This window comes from Taudactylus pleione, unplaced genomic scaffold (genome assembly GCF_031769625.1).
Source record: "Taudactylus pleione unplaced genomic scaffold, aTauple2 ptg000040l, whole genome shotgun sequence".
Classification (NCBI taxonomy): domain Eukaryota; kingdom Metazoa; phylum Chordata; class Amphibia; order Anura; family Myobatrachidae; genus Taudactylus; species Taudactylus pleione.
The window spans coordinates 10,944,053-10,965,789 of record NW_028284442.1 but is presented as its reverse complement, the minus strand read 5'-3'; the positions used below and the strand labels follow the sequence as shown (position 1 = coordinate 10,965,789).

Below are 21,737 nucleotides of genomic sequence, written 5' to 3'. Positions count from 1 at the left end.
AAACAAATTCCTGAATCTATGCATTCCTAACAACGTAGTTACATTAATACAAATTATGAACCATATTATATTATCAGTTCTGTTGCTATATGCAATTAATCAGGCCTGCATGTCTGTATATTACACTGAATATGAAACACATCAGTCATGTAAAATCCTGGCTCCCAATTACTCACCCAACATTTTATTTTTTTTCGCTTTTTTGGACTTCATTTTCTGGGCTCTTTTCAGCATTAGTTGTGCAGTACAAGCATCTTTAAATCCCCTACAGGAAAGCATATTTTTACTTACATACATGTTGTGCATTTTGGTTTCATGTTGATATAGAGATATAGCAAAAGGAAGTCTTTTACATACCACTCCTGGGAAATTTTTTCCTCTTTCTCCAACTTGAAGGAAACGTCAATATTTGACTTCATGCTAGACACATGTGACAGATTTTGTTTCTCCGACCTGACATCATATGAAATAGTAGGCCAAATCAGTTAAAAACTAAATGTTCTAAAGCTTTGTAGTCTAAAGCCGTTTCAGCTAACTGTTTATGCATTCCAAAATCTGAAATAAAATCTAGTTCAAATAGTGAAGGAAAGCTTTATCGTGAAAGGTTTCTCAAAGTCTGTAAGCATTTTGAAATGTTTATATTTCAATTACTTAAAGAACATTTCAAAAATTACCTTCAGCACACAAATCCTGTCCTGGGTAGAAAAAACATATATATCTAATCTAGATATAAAAAGACAAGTCCTTCCACTAAATACAAATACTAAAGGCATTTATATCATTTAGTAATCTAGAAGCATAATTCTTTTAGCTGATACATGGCATTGCTGAAGATAAAAGTAAAGAAATGGATGGCATAATTATGTAACAGAGATTACCTAACAATATTATGTTACCTCTATTATCACATGGAAGCTTTAAAACCTCTGCAGCTAGATCAGTGTCTGCTAAAGTTGTAAGGACAGATAAATTTTACATACATAAACACATATATATATATATATATATTATATATATATATAATATATAGAGAGAGAGGGTGAGAGAGAGAGAGAGAGAGAGAGAGAGACATACATATGTTCGAAATTGTAACTTGTAATGGAGTATATAGTATGCAGGCACTGTGTACTGTTGACAAATGTTAAGAGTAATATACCTTTTAGTAATCACCAGACTTCTTTGTGATATCACAATGAAATGCTTATTTGAGCATTTATAGCTTTTTGAGTTACATATAAGTTTTATTATCAAACAGACCCTAAATAATGATCCTTTAATTTTGCTAAATAAGGTATGATTTAACTGACAGCATCGAAGCCATTTCATTTCAATAGTACATATTCTTCAAATCTCAAGTATAAACTCTCATGTATAAGGCTAATTAAAGCCCTTTAGAAAAAGTAAACTAAATAAAAGCTTGGTGATAATGGGATAATGTTTGATGAAACAATTATTTCTGCAACTCTATCCTTTACAAGATAACATTTTGTTTATTAGTGACTTGTCTAGCTGTTAGATAAGCTATTTAAAAACATCCCTTTCCTCAGTTGATAAAAAAACGTTATGCAGTTGTACATATTTATTACTAACATGCAAGTTAGGAAACAAGGCAATAACCGTGAACTTCTAACCAATGTTTCCTAAACAATGCAGCATTGTAGCTACATTTTGAAAGGGTAACCTCTATATATGCTGGTTGCAAGTGCAGCATTTGGGTAATTTAAAGGAATGGTTAAGGTTTATTACCTGAAACTTGGAGCTGGATAGTGATGCAGATTGAACCATATTGCTGCAGCTCATAGCTGACTAACACAATCCATCTAGACTTCTTCAGCAAAGGTCTACGGTGCTATACTGATGAGGACTGGAGGAATGGACTCATACAATGGGACAGTCTAGCTCCAAGCTTCAGGTAACAGGGTGGTTCTGAGGAAGGGAGGGGCTCTACTTTACAGGTTTCAATAAGGTCGATAAATTCTTAAAAAAAAAATGTCAAACTTGGAATGGCAGCAAACCACCCACGTGAGCACAGTGTATATATATATATATATATATATATATATTATATATACTTATTTATATACGTATGTGTGCATATACATATATATATACACACATATATGAACACACGCACATATATAAACAAGAAATGCCCTTATTTTGCGCTATGATGTGGATGCTGCACCTTAAGTAGAACCCCTGTTAGTGGGATCAAACAAATTTAAACACACAAATGATACTTAGAGGGCGCAAATTACTTAAATGTCTTTTACTAATCATTAGTATATATGAAGATTTCAGATTTTTGATGATTCAAAATCAGTTCTTATGGAATGTCCAAAAGAATTCCTTTCATAATGTGTTACTCTTCTCTTAGATATGGGCTGGACTGAGTTTGACACTGTTGATGATAGATTCCATAGGTTCCCAATTAAATTTCTAAAAAAGACCCACTCACCAAAAAAGAAGAACACCCAAGAAATGGACAAATGACCCACTATTAGATATAGTAGACAATGAACTTATTAAAATGTTTTGTCAGTTTGACATATAAAACTTATGCATAAAAAATGCTTACACAATTAGTTTTCCATTTGTATTAATAGAGGAGAATGACAGTAGATTTCCTGCTAATTACCCACATAGGGCTAGATTCCAATAGCCAGGTTTCTCCCTTCTGACCTATGGACCAACTTCACAATCCAACGCATTTCGTACATTAGGACTTCATCAGGGGTATATACATCTTAAATTAAATTTAAACAAAGGGTGAACTCAAATACAGTGTGGGGTCCAACTACAAACAATGTGTCTATAGTAACAAAATTACTGTACGTACCATAATTGGAGAATGTGTATGATCCAATGGAAAAACTGACGATATGTTATCCCTATGATGGACCTATACCTTAACTCAAATGACCATCATATGGTACAATCTAAAAAAACATCAAATATACTCAGTCACAAATTGAAACTTCTTATCTGCCAAATAATCATTATACAGAAAATGATGGGTAGCACAGACGGTGTAATGGTTAGCATTACTGCCTCACAGCACTGAACTCACGGGGTTTGATTCCCACCATGGCCCTACCTGGGTGGGAGTACCCGGTTTCCTCCCACACTCCAAAAAATAGACTGCTAGGTCAATTGGCTCTTAACACAAATTAACCCTAGAGTGTATGTGTGTGATCATGTGATAGGGAATATAGATTGTAAGCTCCACTGGGGCAGGGACTGATGCGAATGGCCAAATATTCTCTTTAAAACGCTGTGGAATATGTGGGCGCTATATAAATAACAGGTAATAATAATAACTGGTAATAAATGTATCCCTCTAATGGCCTGTGCGAAGTTCATCATATAACATTTTGCAATAAAAGCCATATCCTTATATTGGGCTTTATAACGTTCATCTTATAATGTAATTCAATAATGGTATCTCTAAATGGAACCAGACAGAATTCATCATAGTAATACATAATGGTATCCATATATTGGGCTATACAAAATTCATCTTTAAACAAATTAATGTATAGCATTATCCTGAATTACATACAACACTAATCCGATAGATATGACATAATTAAAACATCATTACAATCAAGTTTTCAAACTAACCAGGAATGTACTGAAAGACTTCAATGTACTCACCAATCAACTGAAAAATGCTTCCCAAATTGTGATGTGCTCTGATCCCAAGATCAAGCTATAATTAAGTGCTCTCTCCTTCCACCCTTATATCCTCAATTGGAAATGATGTCACTTCCTGTTGTAGGATCTACTTCTAACGATTATAACTCTCTTTGGAACATAGTGACAATAACCTTAACTTCACCTATGTCTATTTTATTATTTGTTATAACTCTCTAACCAATAACCGGAGTAATAAAGGAATTTAATAAGTGAAAAAACACCTTAATTTAACGGTCCGCCTATTCTCCGAGTGTTCCTATGGAGACCCGCATTTCTGGGTTGGTCACCCGGCAACTATTTTGTTTGCGTTCCAGTAGCCATGTTTTGGATGCCGGATGTGAGGATTTTGTGTGTCAGCCCTATGTAATGTCTCATAGCTCTGAATAAATCATCCGGTAACAGGCAGGCTTACCTTCCGACACCTCGTGGAGGCTTGTATTTCCGGATTAGTTGCCTGGCAACAAATAGGCTTGCCCTCCAGCGGCCATAACTTCATCGCTGGAAGCAAGTGTGAATGATGCTAATATGCGGATCAGTGGCCATGTGTATTAACTAGAGACTGCATATATAATATATATTCCAGTGGCCATATTGACTTTCTAATACCCAGGAGCCTCGCATATATCTGCGTTTCAGCAGCCATTTTGATTGTGCTTCGGCTGCGATACATACCAGAATACTCAGATCGAATTATATAAATATCCTTAAGCCTAATTGATATATTATCAGAGTATGTATATATATTAACTAGGGACTGCATAAAAGAAATATATATTATAGAGGCCATATTGATATATTATAATCATGTGCTCCAGCAGCCTTTTAATTAGCCACTAAATTTGAGCAATTTTGCGCTCCAAAAGCCAATTCAAGACAAATATGTACCATAAACCTAATTAGTGCTTCCCCTATTGAGAATATCACCTATTGAGGATATCACAACAGCACTGATGATATCTATTGTGGATATCTCAACTCTATTAATTAAACAATATTGCCTCACCTCTATTGGTGGATGCCTCACTTCTAATGAGGGAATTAAAAAAAATACCTATTTATAGTGCACAAAAACCTATGTATTCCCATTACTGAATGATAGCTATAAAAAAATTATGAAGTCTTCCAATACATTCACTGGTTTCACAAAAGATTCATAATCTATAGGTCTTTTGTGAAACCAGTGAATGTATTGGAAGACTTCATAATTTTTTTTATAGCTATCATTCAATAATGGGAATACTTATAGGTTTTTACAATTTTTGAAGTGAGGCACCCTCCAATAGAGGTGAGGCAATATTGTTTAATTAATAGAGTTGAGATATCCACAATAGATATCCTCAATATTGTTGAGATATCCTCAATAGGGGATATTCTCAATAGGGGAAGGCACTAATTAGGTTTATGGTACATATTTGTCTTTAATTGGATTTTGGAGTGCAAAATTACACAAATTTAGTGGCTAATTAAAAGGCTGCTGGAGCACATGATTATAATATATCAATATGGCCTCTATAATATATATTTCTTATATGCAGTCCCTAGTTAATATATATACATACTCTGATAATATATCAATTAGGCTTAAGGATATTTATATAATTCGATCTGAGTATTCTGGTATGTATCGCAGCCAAAGCGCAATCAAAATGGCTGCTGAAACGCAGATATATGCGAGGCTCCTGGGTATTAGGAAGTCAATATGGCCACTGGAATATATGTTATATATGCAGACTCTAGTTAATACACATGGTCAGTGATTATTTAAGATTACTGATCCACATATTAGCATCATTCACACTTGCCTCCAGCGATCAAGTTATGGCCGCTGGAGGGCAAGCCTATTTGTTGCCAGGCAACTAATCCGGAAATACAAGCCTCCATGAGGTGTCGGAAGGTAAGCCTGCCAGTAACCGGATGATTTATTCAGAGCTATGAGCCATTACATAGGACTAACACGTAAAATCCTCACATCCGGCATCCAAACATGGCTGCTGGAACTCAAACAAAGTAATTGCCGGGTGACCAACCTAGAAATGCGGGTCTCCATAGGAACACTCGGAGATTAGGCCGACCATTGAATTAAGGCGTTTTTTCACTTAGAAAATTCCTTTATCACTCCAGTTTTTGGGTAGAGAGTTACAACGATTAATAATATAGACATAGGTGAAGTTAAAGTTATTGTGAATATGTTCCAAAGAGAGTTATATTCATTAGAAGTAAATACTATAACAGGAAGTGACATAATATCCAATTGAGGATATAAGGGTGGAAGGAGAGAGTACTTAATTATAGCTTGATCTTGAGATCAGAGCGCATCACAATTTGGGAAGCATTTTTCAGTTGATTGGTGAGTACATTGAAGTCTTTCAGTAGATTCCTGGTTAGTTTGAAAACTTTATTGTAATGATGTTTTAATTATGCCATATCTATTGGATTAGTGTTGTATGTAATTCAGGATAATGCTATACATTAATTTGTTTTAAGATGAATTTTGTATAGCCCTGTATATGGATACCATTATGTATTACTATGATGAATTCTGCCTGGTTCCATTTAGAGATACCATTATTGAATTACATTATAAGATGAACGTTATAAAGCCCAATATAAGGATATGGCTTTTATTGCAAAATGTTATATGATGAACTTCGCACAGGCCAATAGAGGGATACAGTTTCTGTATAATGATTATTTGCCAGATAAGAAGTTTCAATTTGTGACTGAGTATATTTGATATTTTTTTAGATTATACCATATAATGGTCATTTGAGTTAAAGTACAGGTCCATCATAGGGATAACATATCGTCAATTTTTTCCATTGGATCATACACATTCTCCATTTATGGTACGTACAGTAATTTTGTTACTATAGACACATTGTTTGTAGTTGGACTCCACACTGTATTTGAGTTCACCCTTTGCTTATATTTTAATTTAAGATATATATATATACCCCTGATGAAGTCCTAACAGACGAAATGCGTTGGGTTGTGAAGTTGGTCCATAGGTCAGAAGGGAGAAACCTGGCTATTGGAATCCAGCCCTATATGGGTAATTAGCAGGAAATCTACTGTCATTCTCCTCTATTAATACAAATGGAAAACTAATTGTGTAAGCAGTTTTTATGTATAAGTTTTATATGTCAAACTGACAAAACATTTTAATAAATTAATTGACTACACCATCTAATAGTGGACAATTTGTCCATTTCTTGGGTGTTCTTCTTTTTTGGTGAGTGGATCTTTTTTAGAAATTTAATTGGGAACCTACGGAATCTACCATCTACAGTGTCGAACTCAGGGCCTGATTCAGAGCCGGACGCTCTGAACGAGCTCCCGCTCTGAATCAGGGCGTTTTGTTTTTTTTTTTGGTGCGTCCTCCTGGACGTTCGCATAGCTGTGGGTTACCACCCACACCTTATGCAAGCGTCCATGATTATGGTCGCAATGGTCAAGACCATCACGACCATCGGGCTTGCGACAAGACCCTGCGGTAGGGTCTCGGTGACCGCAAGCCCTGGAGTGATTTTGGCTCTATCAGAGCCAAAATCACTCCCACTGACATCCCATGGGAACGCCTCCGTCTGGCAGCCACGCCCCTGGCACGCCCACCAAAGGGGGCGTGATGTCACTCACCACCGACAGCACGCCCTCTTTGGTGCGAGACCCGGAGCGACAGCTTGGCTGTAGCTATGCGGGTCTCACGCATGCGCACGACGGAGCTCCCTCCGTCGTGCGCATGCGCATTAGGGCACCATCGACCCGCTTGCGAGCGGGTCTGAATCAGGCCCTCAGTCCAGTCCATGTCTAACAGAAAAGAAACACATTATGAAAGGAATCATCAAACATCTGAAATCTTCATATATACTAATGATGTCCTAAAAGACATTTAAGTAATTTGCGCCCTCTGAGTATCATTTGTACATATATATATACTGTATACACACACACACACACATATTTATATATGTATACTCACACACATATATATATATATATATATATATATAGTGTAAGGAAAACAGCGGCACTCCGGGGTTTGTAGTGGTTAGAAAAGTGTATTCATATACATCCAACGTTTCGGGGCCGTAACGTCCCTTTGTCAAGGTATACATAACAAACAAAGAAGTGTGCTTACCTTAAATAGGTGAAGAAGCCCGCGAGTAGTGTGCAAACAGACATCCGACCACCGGAGCGTGCAGCGATGACATCACGGCAACCGAGGCTCCCTGGTAACAGTAACCTGGGAAGCCTAACTGTGCCGACGAAACTCGCTGGGCGGAGAAAGGAAAAATAAACAAACGTGCTGTATAGGTAAAGAAGAACCTACGACCAGCGTAAAAAAAGAGGAAATAAATAGAAAGCAAAAAAAGGAAATGTACTAGATAATAATGATGTAAACCAATCAAAATGGAGAAATTATTGCTTGATCATAAAAGATATAGAAGCTTAAAGGTAAATACCATCACAATAAGGGCTACAATAAACAGCATAATCTATGCTGTCATAAATCTTCAATTGACCATACATGTTGAAATTAGGTACTGTTCCTACATGACAATGTGCAAAATTAAATCAAGTGAAATATCTTAAGATAAAGGTACATATCATTAATATATAATATGGATGCAATAGACCTACCAAAAAAGCAAAAAAAAGAAAGAAAAATAAACATAAACAATATGTTAATGTAAAGAATTAGAGGCACGAAAAGGATTCTCAATTAACAAAAGACATTCCAGGCAAATTTCTCGTTGAGACCATTGGGACTCATAGTTCCCAATGTGAAAATCCATCTCGCTTCGGCTTGCAAGAGTTTCTTGGCCCTGTCTCCTCCTCTAAGGGATTTGGGTATATGATCAATGGCCATATGTCTCAAGCTGGAAAGGGGATGTTTTGCTTCAGCGAAATGACGTGCCACTGGTTGTTCAGATAGTTTGCCAGACGTGGCTGCCTTTTATTGCAGAACGATGGAGAGCCATCCTCTCTCTCATCGTCCTGGTAGTTTTGCCCACATAATGCTTCTTGCAAGGGCAAGAGATCATATATACTATAAATGACGAGGTGCAGGAGAGAACGTGTCTGATCTTGAACAGGCGGTCGTTGTGAGGATGTTTGAAAGTGGGACCCGTTTCCATGTGGTTGCAAGTGGTACAATGGAGGCATTTGTAGCAGCCAGGTGGTCTGGTTAAAAAGGAGGAATTATGAATTTGATTAGAAGAAAAGTTGGTGATATCTGTGTGTACGATGATATCCTTGATGTTTCGTCCCCGGGTAAAGCACGACATGGGGCGCTTGTTCTTAAAACAATTCAGTTCTTTATCAGAAGAGACAATGGGCCATAAGGCTCGGGATGCTCGAGGTAAAATCGCACTGGTGGTATTATACCTGCTGACCCAGGGAATGATAGCATTGTTGTTCCTGGTGGTAGGTGACAATAGTTGACATCTTGGTATAGCCATCACTTCATTCAACTTTGTTTTGATCAGTTGATTGGCCTCATATCCCCGATTAACAAACTTAAGGATGACCTTGTCTAACTCAGCCCCTAAACATGCATGATCATTAGTGATGCGGGCCACCCGTATCATCTGCAATTTGGGAAGGCCGTTTTGTTAACGGGCGTGGATGGTGGCTATCGGCCCGTAATAAAGTGTTCTTGTCTGTTGGTTTCGAATTGATGTTTGTTACTATCCTATTATCCCTGAAAAGTGATTTGTACATCCAAATAATTCAGTCTGGTAGTGCTGGTTTGAAAGGTCAGTCTAACTGGCGAGTCCCTGGAATTAATAAATTCCATCAACTGAAAGAACTTAGGTTCGCCCCCCGTCCAGCACATAAACAAGTCGTCTATGTAACGAGCGTTGACCAGGATGTTGGTAGAAATGTTGGGATCTTGAAAGAACATTTTTCGCTCTTCCTCGAACATGTAAATGTTCGCAAACGATGGGGCATCGCGCAACCATTGATTTGCAAGTAAAATTTACCGTCAAATAGGAAATAATTGCGAACCAAGGTGAGTTCAAGGAGCCGGATGAAAAGATCCAGGTCTATATCGGACATGTTCTCCTTTATCAAAAATTGTCTGGTGGCGTCCAACCCGTCTTTATGGGGAATGCAGGTGTAAAGGCTGCTTACGTCCATAACACATAATAATGTACCTGTAGGAATAACCTCAATGGTCTCCAAAAGATTGAGAAAACTAGTGGTGTCTTTAATGAAATTGCACTGGTTGGTAACCAGAGGTTGAAGGATGCTATCTAAAAATTGTGACACAGGTTGGAAAATCGAATTTCTGGCCGATATAATAGGCCTACCTGGAGGGTTTTGTAGATTCTTATGAGTCTTAGGTACCGTAAATAAAACAGGTACTACAGGGAAATCCTGTCTGAGGGCACGTAAAGATCAGACGAAAGATGGCCATTTCTATGTGCTTCTGCGAGTAAGTCATCCAGTTCCTTTTTGTATGCAGCTATTGGATCATAATCGAGACTCCGATACGTCTTGGGGTCTGTCAGCTGGCGGAGAATTTCATCTCTGTATTGAACAAGGTCCATAATGACAATACCGCCCCCCCTTGTCGGCAGGGCGAATGATGATATCTCTGTAGGACCCTAGCTTTTTAAGTGCTGACCATTCGGATTTGTCTAGATTATAATGGGTGTTAGGACAAGCAGATGTATATTTGATCACCGAATCGTCTAATAATCTCAAGAAGGATTTGATTGAAGCGTTGGATGATGGTGGATCGAACTGAGACCTTGATTTGGAATTGAGAAATTTTTGGTGGACCGATGGTATAGTGGAGTTGACCTTAGACTGGAAGAATTCTTGTCGCCTTAATTGACTGGCGAATTTATATAAATCAATCTTCCAGGTCAGAGCGTCAAAGTTATTGGTGGGAACGTATGATAAGCCCTTATTGAGAACTCGCACTTCAGGGTCCGTAAGTTGTCTTGAAGAAAGATTAAGTATTAAACTTTCTTCTTGGGATCCAGATCTTTGGATCCTCGTGTTCTGGACCCCCTGTGGGCGGTCGGTCTCTGCCTTTTGTGTTTTTTGGAGTTGTTAAAGGCTCCCCTAAAGGGGCCACTGGAGTGCTTTGTACATCCTCTGATTCATAAAAGGCAAACTCGCTGTCGCTGTTACTTGATGCCAAATTTCTAGACGACATTTCCCAGCGTTTCCTCCAAATATGTTTAGCTCTATAATTGTATGGGCGCTGTTGACCTGGCTCCCCTCCCATAAGCCATCGGTACACTCTATTCGAATCGTAATCCTCTTTAACTATAGAGTATTTATTACGTTTAAATTTAATTAAATCCCTTTTGTAGGATTCACACTGCATTTTGATTTTATGTATCCAATCCTGTGAAGTGTCCTGTTGGAATACTGACATCTGATCTGTTTCAAACTTGGAAATTTTGTCTCTAGTATGTTTCAATTCGCGGCCCACTTCCTCTATCACAAGGAGTAACAAGTCCATGCTGCATTTGTTTAGAATCCCAACCCATGTTACATGTTCGAGGAAGAGCGCAAAATGTTCTTTCAAAATCCCAACATTTCTACCAACATCCTGGTCTACGCTCGTTACATAGACGACTTGTTTATGTGCTGGACGGGGGGCGAACCTAAGTTCTTTCAGTTGATGGAATTTATTAATTCCAGGGACTCGCCAGTTAGACTGACCTTTCAAACCAGCACTACCAGACTGAATTATTTGGATGTACAGATCACTGTCAGGGATAATAGGATAGTAACAAACGTCTATTTGAAACCAACAGACAAGAACACTTTATTACGAGCCAATAGCCACCATCCACGCCCGTTAAAAAATGGCCTTTCCAAATCGCAGATGATACAGGTGGCCCGCATCACTAATGATCATGCATGTTTAGGGGCTGAGTTAGTTAGACAAGGTCATCCTTAAGTTTGTTAATCAGGGATATGAGGCCAATCAACTGATCAAAACAAAGAATGAAGTGATGGCTATACCAAGACGTCAACTATTGTCACCTACCACCAGGAACAACAATGCTATCATTCCCTGGGTCAGCAGGTATAATACCACCAGTGCGATTTTACCTCGAGCATCCAGAGCCTTATGGCCCATTGTCTCTTCTGATAAAGAACTGAATTGTTTTAAGAACAAGCGCCCCATGTCGTGCTTTACCCGGGGACGAAACATCAAGGATATCATCGTACACTCAGATATCACCAACTTTTCTTCTAATCAAATTCATAATTCCTCCTTTTTGACCAGACCGCCTGGCTGCTACAATTGCCTCCATTGTACCATTTGCAACCACATGGAAACGGGTCCCACTTTCAAACATCCTCACAACGACCGCCTGTTCAAGATCAGACACGTTCTCTCCTGCACCTCGTCATTTATAGTATATATGATCTCTTGCCCTTGCAAGAAGCATTATGTGGGCAAAACTACCAGGACGAGGAGAGAGAGGTTGGCTCTCCATCGTTCTGCAATCAAGGCAGCCACGTCTGGCATACTATCTGAACAACCAGTGGCACGTCATTTCGCTGAAGCAAAACATCCCCTTTCCAGCTTGAGACATATGGCCATTGATCATATACCCAAATCCCTTAGAGGAGGAGACAGGGCCAAGAAACTCTTGCAAGCCGAAGCGAGATGGATTTTCACATTGGGAACTATGAGTCCCAATGGTCTCAACGAGAAATTTGCCTGGAATGTCTTTTGTTAATTGAGAATCCTTTTCGTGCCTCTAATTCTTTACATTAACATATTGTTTATGTTTATTTTTCTTTCTTTTTTTTGCTTTTTTGGAAGGTCTATTGCATCCATATTATATATTAATGATATGTACCTTTATCTTAAGATATTTCACTTGATTTAATTTTGCACATTGTCATGTAGGAACAGTACCTAATTTCAACATGTATGGTCAATTGAAGATTTATGACAGCATAGATTATGCTGTTTATTGTAGCCTTATTGTGATGGTATTTATCTTTAAGCTTCTATATCTTTTATGATCAAGCAATAATTTCTCCATTTTGATTGGTTTACTTCATTATTATCTAGTACATTTCCTTTTTTTGCTTTCTATTTATTTCCTCTTTTTGTTCTTCTTTACCTATACAGCACGTTTGTTTATTTTTCCTTTCTCCGCCCAGCGAGTTTCGTCGGCACAGTTAGGCTTCCCAGGTTACTGTTACCAGGGAGCCTCGGTTGCCGTGACATCATCGCTGTGCGCTCCGGTGGTCGGATGTCTATTTGCACACTACTCACGGGCTTCTTCACCTATTTAAGGTAAGCACACTTCATTGTTTGTTATGTATACCTTGACAAAGGGGCGTTACGGCCCCGAAACGTTGGATGTATATGAATACACTTTTCTAACCACTACAAACCCCGGAGTGCCGCTGTTTTCCTTACACTATATATATATATATATATATATGTGTGTGTGAGTATACATATATAAATATGTGTGTGTGTGTGTGTATACAGTATATATATATATATATATATATATATATATGTACAAATGAGTGCCGCTGTTTTCCTTACTATACAATACTTGTACACGGAGGGAACCCGGGGCCCGTTTTCTGTTTGGTGGAGTGCCGTGCTATTGGTCCAGTGTGTCTATATATATATATATATATATATATATAAACACATCATTTCATTACCTGCTGATGAGGGTTTCTCTTTCATGCTTATGTCCAATGTCTATTGTACGGGTTTCAGAAGCTGACCAGGCTTCTTGTGGGAACCATGGTAATGACTGATCTCGGCCTCCTGAAATGCCACTTTTCTGGGCAGCAAAAAACATCATTAACAAAACATAAAAATCTTTATGTACTAAATTATCAATGCTAAGTTGTGTTTGCAGAAATAGTGCAGAGAGAGCAACTAATTACAGTAATTCATTCTACAATAAATATTAGAGTCTGTAATGAATCTATAAAAGAGCTACTATTGGTCGTAAACACATATGCAAAGGGTTCACGGGTTCATCTGAAGTGAACATCTAAGATAAGTTGTGAATATTGTCAGAAAATGTCCATGCAAGGGAAAAGCTTATAGCATGCATAAATGTCGCAGGTACAGTAATACACAAGTTCAGGGTGTGGACAAAAAAAGGAAACACTAGACCATATAGGGATTGAAACTGTTTGTGTTATGCTGCAAGAACATTTATTGTGCTGATCTGTCGTTATTTTTTTGTGTGCTTATGCCGTGTAGTTCATTATGATGTACTGTGTAGCTGCATTACCGACTGTGTCCTGATTCAAAAAGGATCGCAACTGCGATTACGGACACAATCGGCCAATTGTTGCGTTCTGCGCATGCGTATGCATCACAATGCACGACCACTCCACTGCAATCGAGACTGAAATCACAGTGGGTACGCAGACCCATCGCAGAGTGATTGACAGGAAGTACCGTTTGGGGGTGTTGATGGGGGCATGCATAAATTACGCATTGCGATGCCATTGAAGCTGTGTACTCACTGCATGCGATTAGATTAGCAATTCCTGAGTAAATTCAGACCTTGTGCAAGTGTGTGTGTGAGGCTGCGACTGTAATCGATGTTACCGATGGTTTTGCAGTCTTGCTAAACATTACAGATGTGTGTAAGGTAAGGTGGGCGTTCTTATGTTGTACTGCGATGGCATAGCGATTGCAGAGGATATCTTCACATATATTTGCAGTGACACTGCGTGCGCAATCGCTATTGCAATCGCAGTTGCGATCCGTACTGAATCAGGCCCTGTGGTAACAGCTGTGATGGAAGTACTGTAAAATGTGAGACCTGTCAGATTTTCTACTAGTGCAGACTAGTTATCCATGTTTAGCTGAAGTGCCTGTGACAAAACACTTTAGTCTGTGTTTCCAAAGCAACAATACTAAGGTTACAATGGCATACACAGGACATGGGAAAACATCAGCTAAGAGGAATAGTGGTCACAAACCAAAACTAAGTGAAGAGGATTGTGTAACAATTCATAGAACTACTTTAGGAAATGTGACAGCAGAACTCAGAATTCATCTTACACAAAAACTATCAAGAACTTCACAAATCCAACATCCATGTTATAGTTGCAAGTGCCAAATCTCTGATTACTGACAATGCTAAAAGGAGGAAAAAAATGTGTCAGGATTATAAATTCTGAACATCTGATGCTTGGAAACATGTAATTTTGGTATGATGAGTCATCCTTCACTCTGTTCCCTACATCAGGCCGGGTTTACTTGTCAAGAACGACTCAGCAAGTCTATCATATTGAATGTATGGTTATAACTGTGAAACGTAGATGTGGATCTGTGATGGCTTGGGCAACAATATTTTGGTATGCTTCAGTGACATGTGGTGAGGTCAATGGCTGGGGAGGCATACATGTAGATGGGTCTGAGTGCTGGGAGCTTATCTCACTCCATACTTACTGTAACTCTCCCCTCACCATACTAAGCTTCAGGGTCCATTGATACTCCTACCTGCATCACTGTGTCTTCTCTTGCTGCAGCAGACTGAGCTCCGATCTCTAAACACTGCAGTGCATTTCCTGGTCACATGACACATCCAAGGTGTCCATGAGTGCTCAAGGCACACCCCCATATGCAGAGGCATGCCTCTTTTAGCTCTCTTTTTGTGCAGCTTACTGCCTGTGCTCTGGCCCCACCCCCAGCTCTGCAAGCAGTGTCTGACTATAAAGAAATGAGGCTCAGCTGTTGCTGCTTCATCACTCATCTCCCTGCAGTCCCAGGGAGCTCCACAAAGTTGGTGAGTGTTAACTCTAAAAATTATTACAATAAACAAAGTGGGTTATTAGAAGTTCTAAATATCTTATCTGCCAATGATTACGTGGATATTTTAGTAAACCAGGTGAATCCTGTTGTCTAGATGTTGTTTACCAACAATTGTGCCATTTTTTTAAGATGACAATGTCCCCATGCACATAGCCATAAATGTCCAGTCTTGGTTTGAGGAGCATGAGGTGGAAATTTAGCATCATGTATTTCAAGACAGATTAAAGCAGAATTACAGGCAAACGGTGAGCAAACGCCGTAGTAATAAAGGAATGTGTCTCCATCCCATTTTTTGTCGTGTTCATGTTCTATTATATAAAGCAGTTTAGATTTTAGATTAATTAAGCAGACACTGGATAAGCAAACCCTGGGTTACAATATAAACTGTTGCTATCCAACTTTTTAAAATGGAAGCTTGGGGAATATCCAATGAAATTATGTCATACAGTAGAGTCTATAGAAATTATGAGGGGAACATGGAGTAATTATATGTTGGACTGTGGGCCTGATTCAGACCCGCTCGCGGGCGCTATGCGCTCACAAGCGGTTCGATGGTGGCCCAGTGTGCATGCGTACGATGGAGCCGGCTCCATCGTGCACATGCGCGAGACCCGGATAGCGACGGGCAAACCGTCGCTCCGGGTCTCGTACCAAAGGGGGCATGCTGTCGATGTTGAGTGACAGCACGCCCCCTTTGGTGGGTGGGCCGGTGACGTGGCTGCCCATACAGAGGCGTTCCCATGGGAATGCCTACCGTCTGGGGCCGGCCCCACTAACATCACAAGTGATGTCAGTGAGAGTGCTTTCGGCTCTGTTAGAGCCGAAAGCACTCTAGGGCTTGCGGCAACGAGACCCTACCACAAGGGTCTCTTCGCAAGCCCGATGGTCGCGATGGTCTTGACCATTGCGACAATCTTCCTGGCCGCTCGCTATAGCTATGGGTGGTCACCCACAGCTATGCGAGCGGCCAGGAGTCCGCTCTAAAAAAACAGAAGGCCAGCCCTGATTCAGAGCGAGCGCTCTGTCAGAGCGTCCGGCTCTGAATCAGGTCCTGTATGTGTTAACTATACTCATATACATCTTAATAATTGCAATTTTACTTTATGGCCTTCCAGTAATCAAACCTTCACTGTTCAACATGAACGTGGTAAAAAGTTTAATATTGCTGTTACTCTCTGCCAGTCACTGCAATGGCTGCTTCTTTCCACCTAAAACTGAAAAATCTGGTTCTTACCTACAAATACCTGTATGGTGCTAAACCTCCTGACATCATTTCTCTAGTATTCAAATATCTACATATGATCTGCCAAGGATAGATTCTTGTAAATATTGCCTTATTATCACTTCCCACTTCTAAAATGATTTCCCATATTGTACGCATTCAATTTACAAACTATCAACTAACCTGCAAAGAGGGGTATTCAATATGAAACGTAAACTTCGCTGTCGAAGTTTACGCTTCATATCGGAGCTTTTACCTGGGATAAAGTATCGGCCGCGAGCCCGCTTATCCCAGTATTCAATATGAAACCTACGAAAACGGGAGCCTGCGAAGTGGGATTTGCGTTAAATTACGAAATTTTCCTTCAAAAAATTGTAGAACCCCCTTAAAGCTGTAAAAACATGGGGGATCACTATGGGTACCCCCGTTTTAGCCTGCAAATGAAAGTCGGGGATTTAAATAGCTGCGGCAGGTGTTTTTTTCCCAACATTGCAGAAGTGATGCAGAAGAACACTTAGGGTTTTTTTTTTTTTTTTAAGTGGTCCCATCAAATTTGGGGTACATGAAAATGGGTACTAGCATAATTTTATGTCCCTAAAGTAATTTTTTAACAATTCTGCAACTGTGCACCTGCCGCTATTAATCTATTCTAGAATACACCTGCCGTATATTTGCAGAATAGCCCTGAACCTATTTCCCTATTGTTAAACAATTTTTTCCCTTTTTTTTTTTTCACCCCAATTTTTAAATACATTTTTTGGGGTGTCCCTATTTTTTTTTTTTTGACACAGTTATTTTTAAAATGTCATTCCCAGGGGTGAAGGCTATTTTTTTTTAAGCCTGCATCCCTAAACCCCAACTCTGCACTTTTTTTCGCCACCTATTCAGTGGTGAAAAGTTATCCCCGTTTTTTTTCAAAGACTTTTCGAACCTGCGAAAAGTCTTTGAAATTGAATATAGTGTAAAACTAAAACCTGCGATAATGACGTCATAGGTGCGATATTAACGCAAAAAAACGGACTTATCGCTCCATATTGAATTCCCCTAAAAATTTTAAACTTGCCCTGAAAACACACTAATTCAGGGAATCTTAACTAAGTAATACACTTGTCTTTGTTCCCTAGTACAGTAATAATGTATATCCTCTATTAAAAACTCCCTCTCTTCACAAACTATTCACCTCATCAATAAGGCATCCTGTTATATACACAATTGGTGTCTGTTCCCCAACATGTATTTGTATGAAATCTTCTGGGTGGTAGGATTGGGGCCAGTGCTACCAGTGATGCGTGGTGAAGTTAATGACTGGGGAGGCACTGGCTAATATTAGAGCCAGATTTACAAATACATATGTGAACCCGAGGGTTCATGTGGGCATTATACAAAGGTGTAGCAGTATACAGTGCTGGAATTTTGGTCTGTTTTGAGCAGGGATGGGAGGAAAAGATAGACAAGGGAGGCGGTGCCTCACCTGTCATACACTTTTTACTCCAGAGTTTTGACTATAAAAATAAACAATACAAAGAAGATATTTATAATATGTTCTTTAACTTTTTCTTATAATTTTTATAGTCAAAACTCTGGAGTATACTGAAGCATGACAGGAAAGGCACTACCTCACATGACCGCACATCACTGAGTGCTACCATTAGGCAGCTGCCTCCTGGGGGTAAAGCACTGCTGGTTTTGCCTACAAGAAAATTGAAGGATGTCTCTTAAAGAGACTTACGTAATCTATGTACATAATGTTACCAGCAGTTGCGGATCTTACCAGCCACAGCCACCTCTACCCTTGTACTTTGCCCCTGCTTTCTGGTAAATAGCAGGCTGGCCATGGCATGGACAATCACATGACTGACATGACATGCATGTGATGAATAAACCAGCTAAGAGGGAACCCTGGCCCTGATTCAGACCCGCTCGCAAGCGCTGAGCGCTTGCAAGCGGGTCGATGTTGCCCTAGTGCGCATGCACACGACGGAGGGAGCTCCGACGTGCGCATGCGCGAGACCCAAATAGCGACGGCCAAGCCGTCTCGCACCAAAGGGGGCTTGCTGTCGATGGTGAGTGACAGCACGCCCCCATTGGTGGGTGTGCTGGGGGTGTTGCTGCCCAGATGGAGGCGTTCCCATGGGAACGCCTACCGTCTGGGTCCGGCCCCACTGACATCACTAGTGATGTCAGTGGGAGTGCTTTTGGCTCTGATAGAGCCAAAAGCACTCCTGGGCTTGCGGCAGCGAGACCCTACTGCAGGGTCTCGTCGCAAGCCCGATGGTCGTGATGGTCTTGACCATCGCAACCATCTTTATGGCCACTCGCATAAGCTGTGGGTGGTCACCCACAGCTATGCGAGCGGCCAGGAAGCCGCTCCAATAATAGGTAGGACAGCCCTGATTCAGAGCGAGCGCTCTTGTCAGAGCGTCCGGCTCTGAATCAGGCCCCCAGATCCTACTTTGCCGGTCACAAAATGCTCTTTTTATTGTGTGATCAGTGATTTTAGGGAGCAAAAACAATATTATAACTTGGCCAATCAACCAAAGAACTTTCTGATGCCCTGAATGGACTGTAACTGTGCTTTACTGTTAGCAGACAAATAAGATTATGTCACATCATAGACTACAAGGAAGAACCGAAAGGAGCAGAGCATGGGATGCTGGATGGGGAAGTGCAGAGGAAGAGAAAGAAATAGAAGTCAAGGTACACAGCCAAAGGGAAAGTCAATAAGTTTGGCTACAAAGTTATCAAGCCAAAGAGAATGATAGGATAGGGGATGGGAGGCGAGCGCTGTGCTGGTGCCACCCTGTAATTTTTTTCTGGATCCTCCATAAAATTTGACAGTGTATGTGTACAATGTATGATGTAAACAAATAAACTGACTGACAGTGAAACCCACAATCTATTCCTAGCTATGCATCCTATGTCTGGGTCATTTATGGGTGATCCGCTTCAAGTGCACACTCAAGCTTGAGTGAGAGAAACACAGACAGTAAAAATGTAATTACTCATGAGCTATGGTTAATGTACATGTCCTGTAAAAAGTATTAATGTTATTGATATTATTGTTATAGTGTTATTTTTTTATAAATTATGTTATTGATAAGTCTAAAAATAATATTTTAAATAAGTCAAGTTTCTTTGTGATGGACTGGGCGGCGGGTAATGGGGGGAGCAGGGAGGTTATAGTGCAGTTTTACCTATAGTACCTAGAAAGCTTGCACTGGCCCTGGGTATGTCGTTTAAACACTTTTAAGCATATTGCACGTCAAAAAAAGAGAGAGAGAAAGTATTCCTATGTTGGGGCAGTCACGGACTTAAGTAGATGGTTCACTAAATATCAAAAGAACTTCTAACAAATGATTAATCAATATTCCATTATTCACAGAAAATGTCATTAAAATATAACTTTTATCAATAAAAATAAAATTATGCAGCGAAGTATTATATATTTTATTTTATGCTTAATTATTTAATAAAATCATTGTTTATATTACTGCCAGTGTAATGTCCGGTTATATCAATGCACTACCAGTCTCAAAACGTCTTCATATACTTGAAAACCGGGACCGGTTATACAGGTTGAGTCTCCCATATCCAAATATTCCAAAACACGGAATATTCCGAAATACGGAATTATTTTGGCATGACTGAGATAATGAAATGTTTGATTTTGATTGTTCAATGTACACAAACTTTGCCTAAGGCACAAATTATTAAAAATATTGTATAAAATTACCTTCAGGCTGTGTGCATAAGGTGTATATGAAACATAAATGAATTTAATTTCTGTACACAAACTTTGCTTGAGCCACAAAATTATTGAAAATACTGTATAAAATGACCTGCAGGCTGTGTGTATAAAGTGTATATAACACATAAATGCATTTTGTGTGTTTATTTGGGTCCCATTCCCAAGACATTTAATTATGATATGCAAATATTCCAAAATACGGAATAATCCGTTATCCAAAATGCCCCTGGCCCCAAGCATTTTGGATATGGGAGACTCAACCTGTATCAATATAATAATTATTTCATAACATCTGAGTTAACAATATACTTGAAACCGGTAGGTGTCTGCCAAACTAGGACAAATGGTATGTATCAAATAAAGGTAAGTATACACCCTATCTCGTAGGTTCTAATAGGTCACTGCTTACATGCAAGTACCTCAAGAGCATTAATAATTATACATTGGGGCCCCATATATGTTGTTATTAACAAATGGACAATCAGGTTAATTTAATCACATATCATCCCTTCAAGGATTTATTCATTTGACCTAAAAAATGAAATCTAAATACCCCTTGTCCGATTAGTCGACTGTTATTGGGGCTTCACAACCAATCCCCTGTATAATATATTCTATTTAGCCATTTATAGGATTGATAATCCTTTATTAGGAGTCACTATGCGTCTCATATGTACTATAGATCTTTCTGGATATAAATGAAATTTGATCGATTATTAGTAATTAAATCGGTCATTAATTGATAAAGCGCTCTTAACTTGCAAATTAATATGTGCTTTTATCATCCGTAACTCCTCCGTTCAACTAAATTAAATATGTTGTAATTGTGCTTATTGATGATATACAGCACAAAAATAGGGCAGTGACCTATCTTGCAGGCACCAGTGAGCCAGTGATATGAGATTACAATGTTGCTATTTAAACTAACACATGGATGCCACTATGTAGCAGCAATCCACGATCCACATTAGATTCACTGGAGTACTCATGCCCGATCATATAGTCCCCATGTCTGACAGACACCTCTCACATTAACATTGACAAATTATACATAAAACATTAAACACAGAGCACGCCACACAGCGTGCACCGCGTGTCTCCTGACGCGCGTTTCGCTAGTGTGTTTAATCATGATCGGGTCCCTTAGAAATTCCATACAGCACTTGTGGAAAAAAAAACATACTCACATTCTCCTATACGTGGTTCGGTCCTCTTCAGTCCGAAGTAAGTATCCATGGTCTTCTTAAAACAAAAAAACGAAAAACACG

The 21,737-nt window shown here is 39.4% G+C and overlaps 1 protein-coding gene across 1 annotated transcript in view; it reads right to left on the bottom strand.

Moving 5' to 3' along the window:
• Nucleotides 1–21,737, bottom strand: part of LRRIQ1 (leucine rich repeats and IQ motif containing 1) — a 210,355-nt gene that overhangs the window by 80,079 nt on the left and 108,539 nt on the right. The window contains exons 19-21 of the mRNA XM_088455388.1: nt 13,378–13,502; nt 358–453; nt 177–265 (exon numbers count right to left, since the gene is read on the bottom strand). Of these exons, the coding sequence (XP_088311514.1) occupies nt 177–265; nt 358–453; nt 13,378–13,502 (310 nt within the window). The remainder of the gene's footprint in view (nt 1–176; nt 266–357; nt 454–13,377; nt 13,503–21,737) is intronic.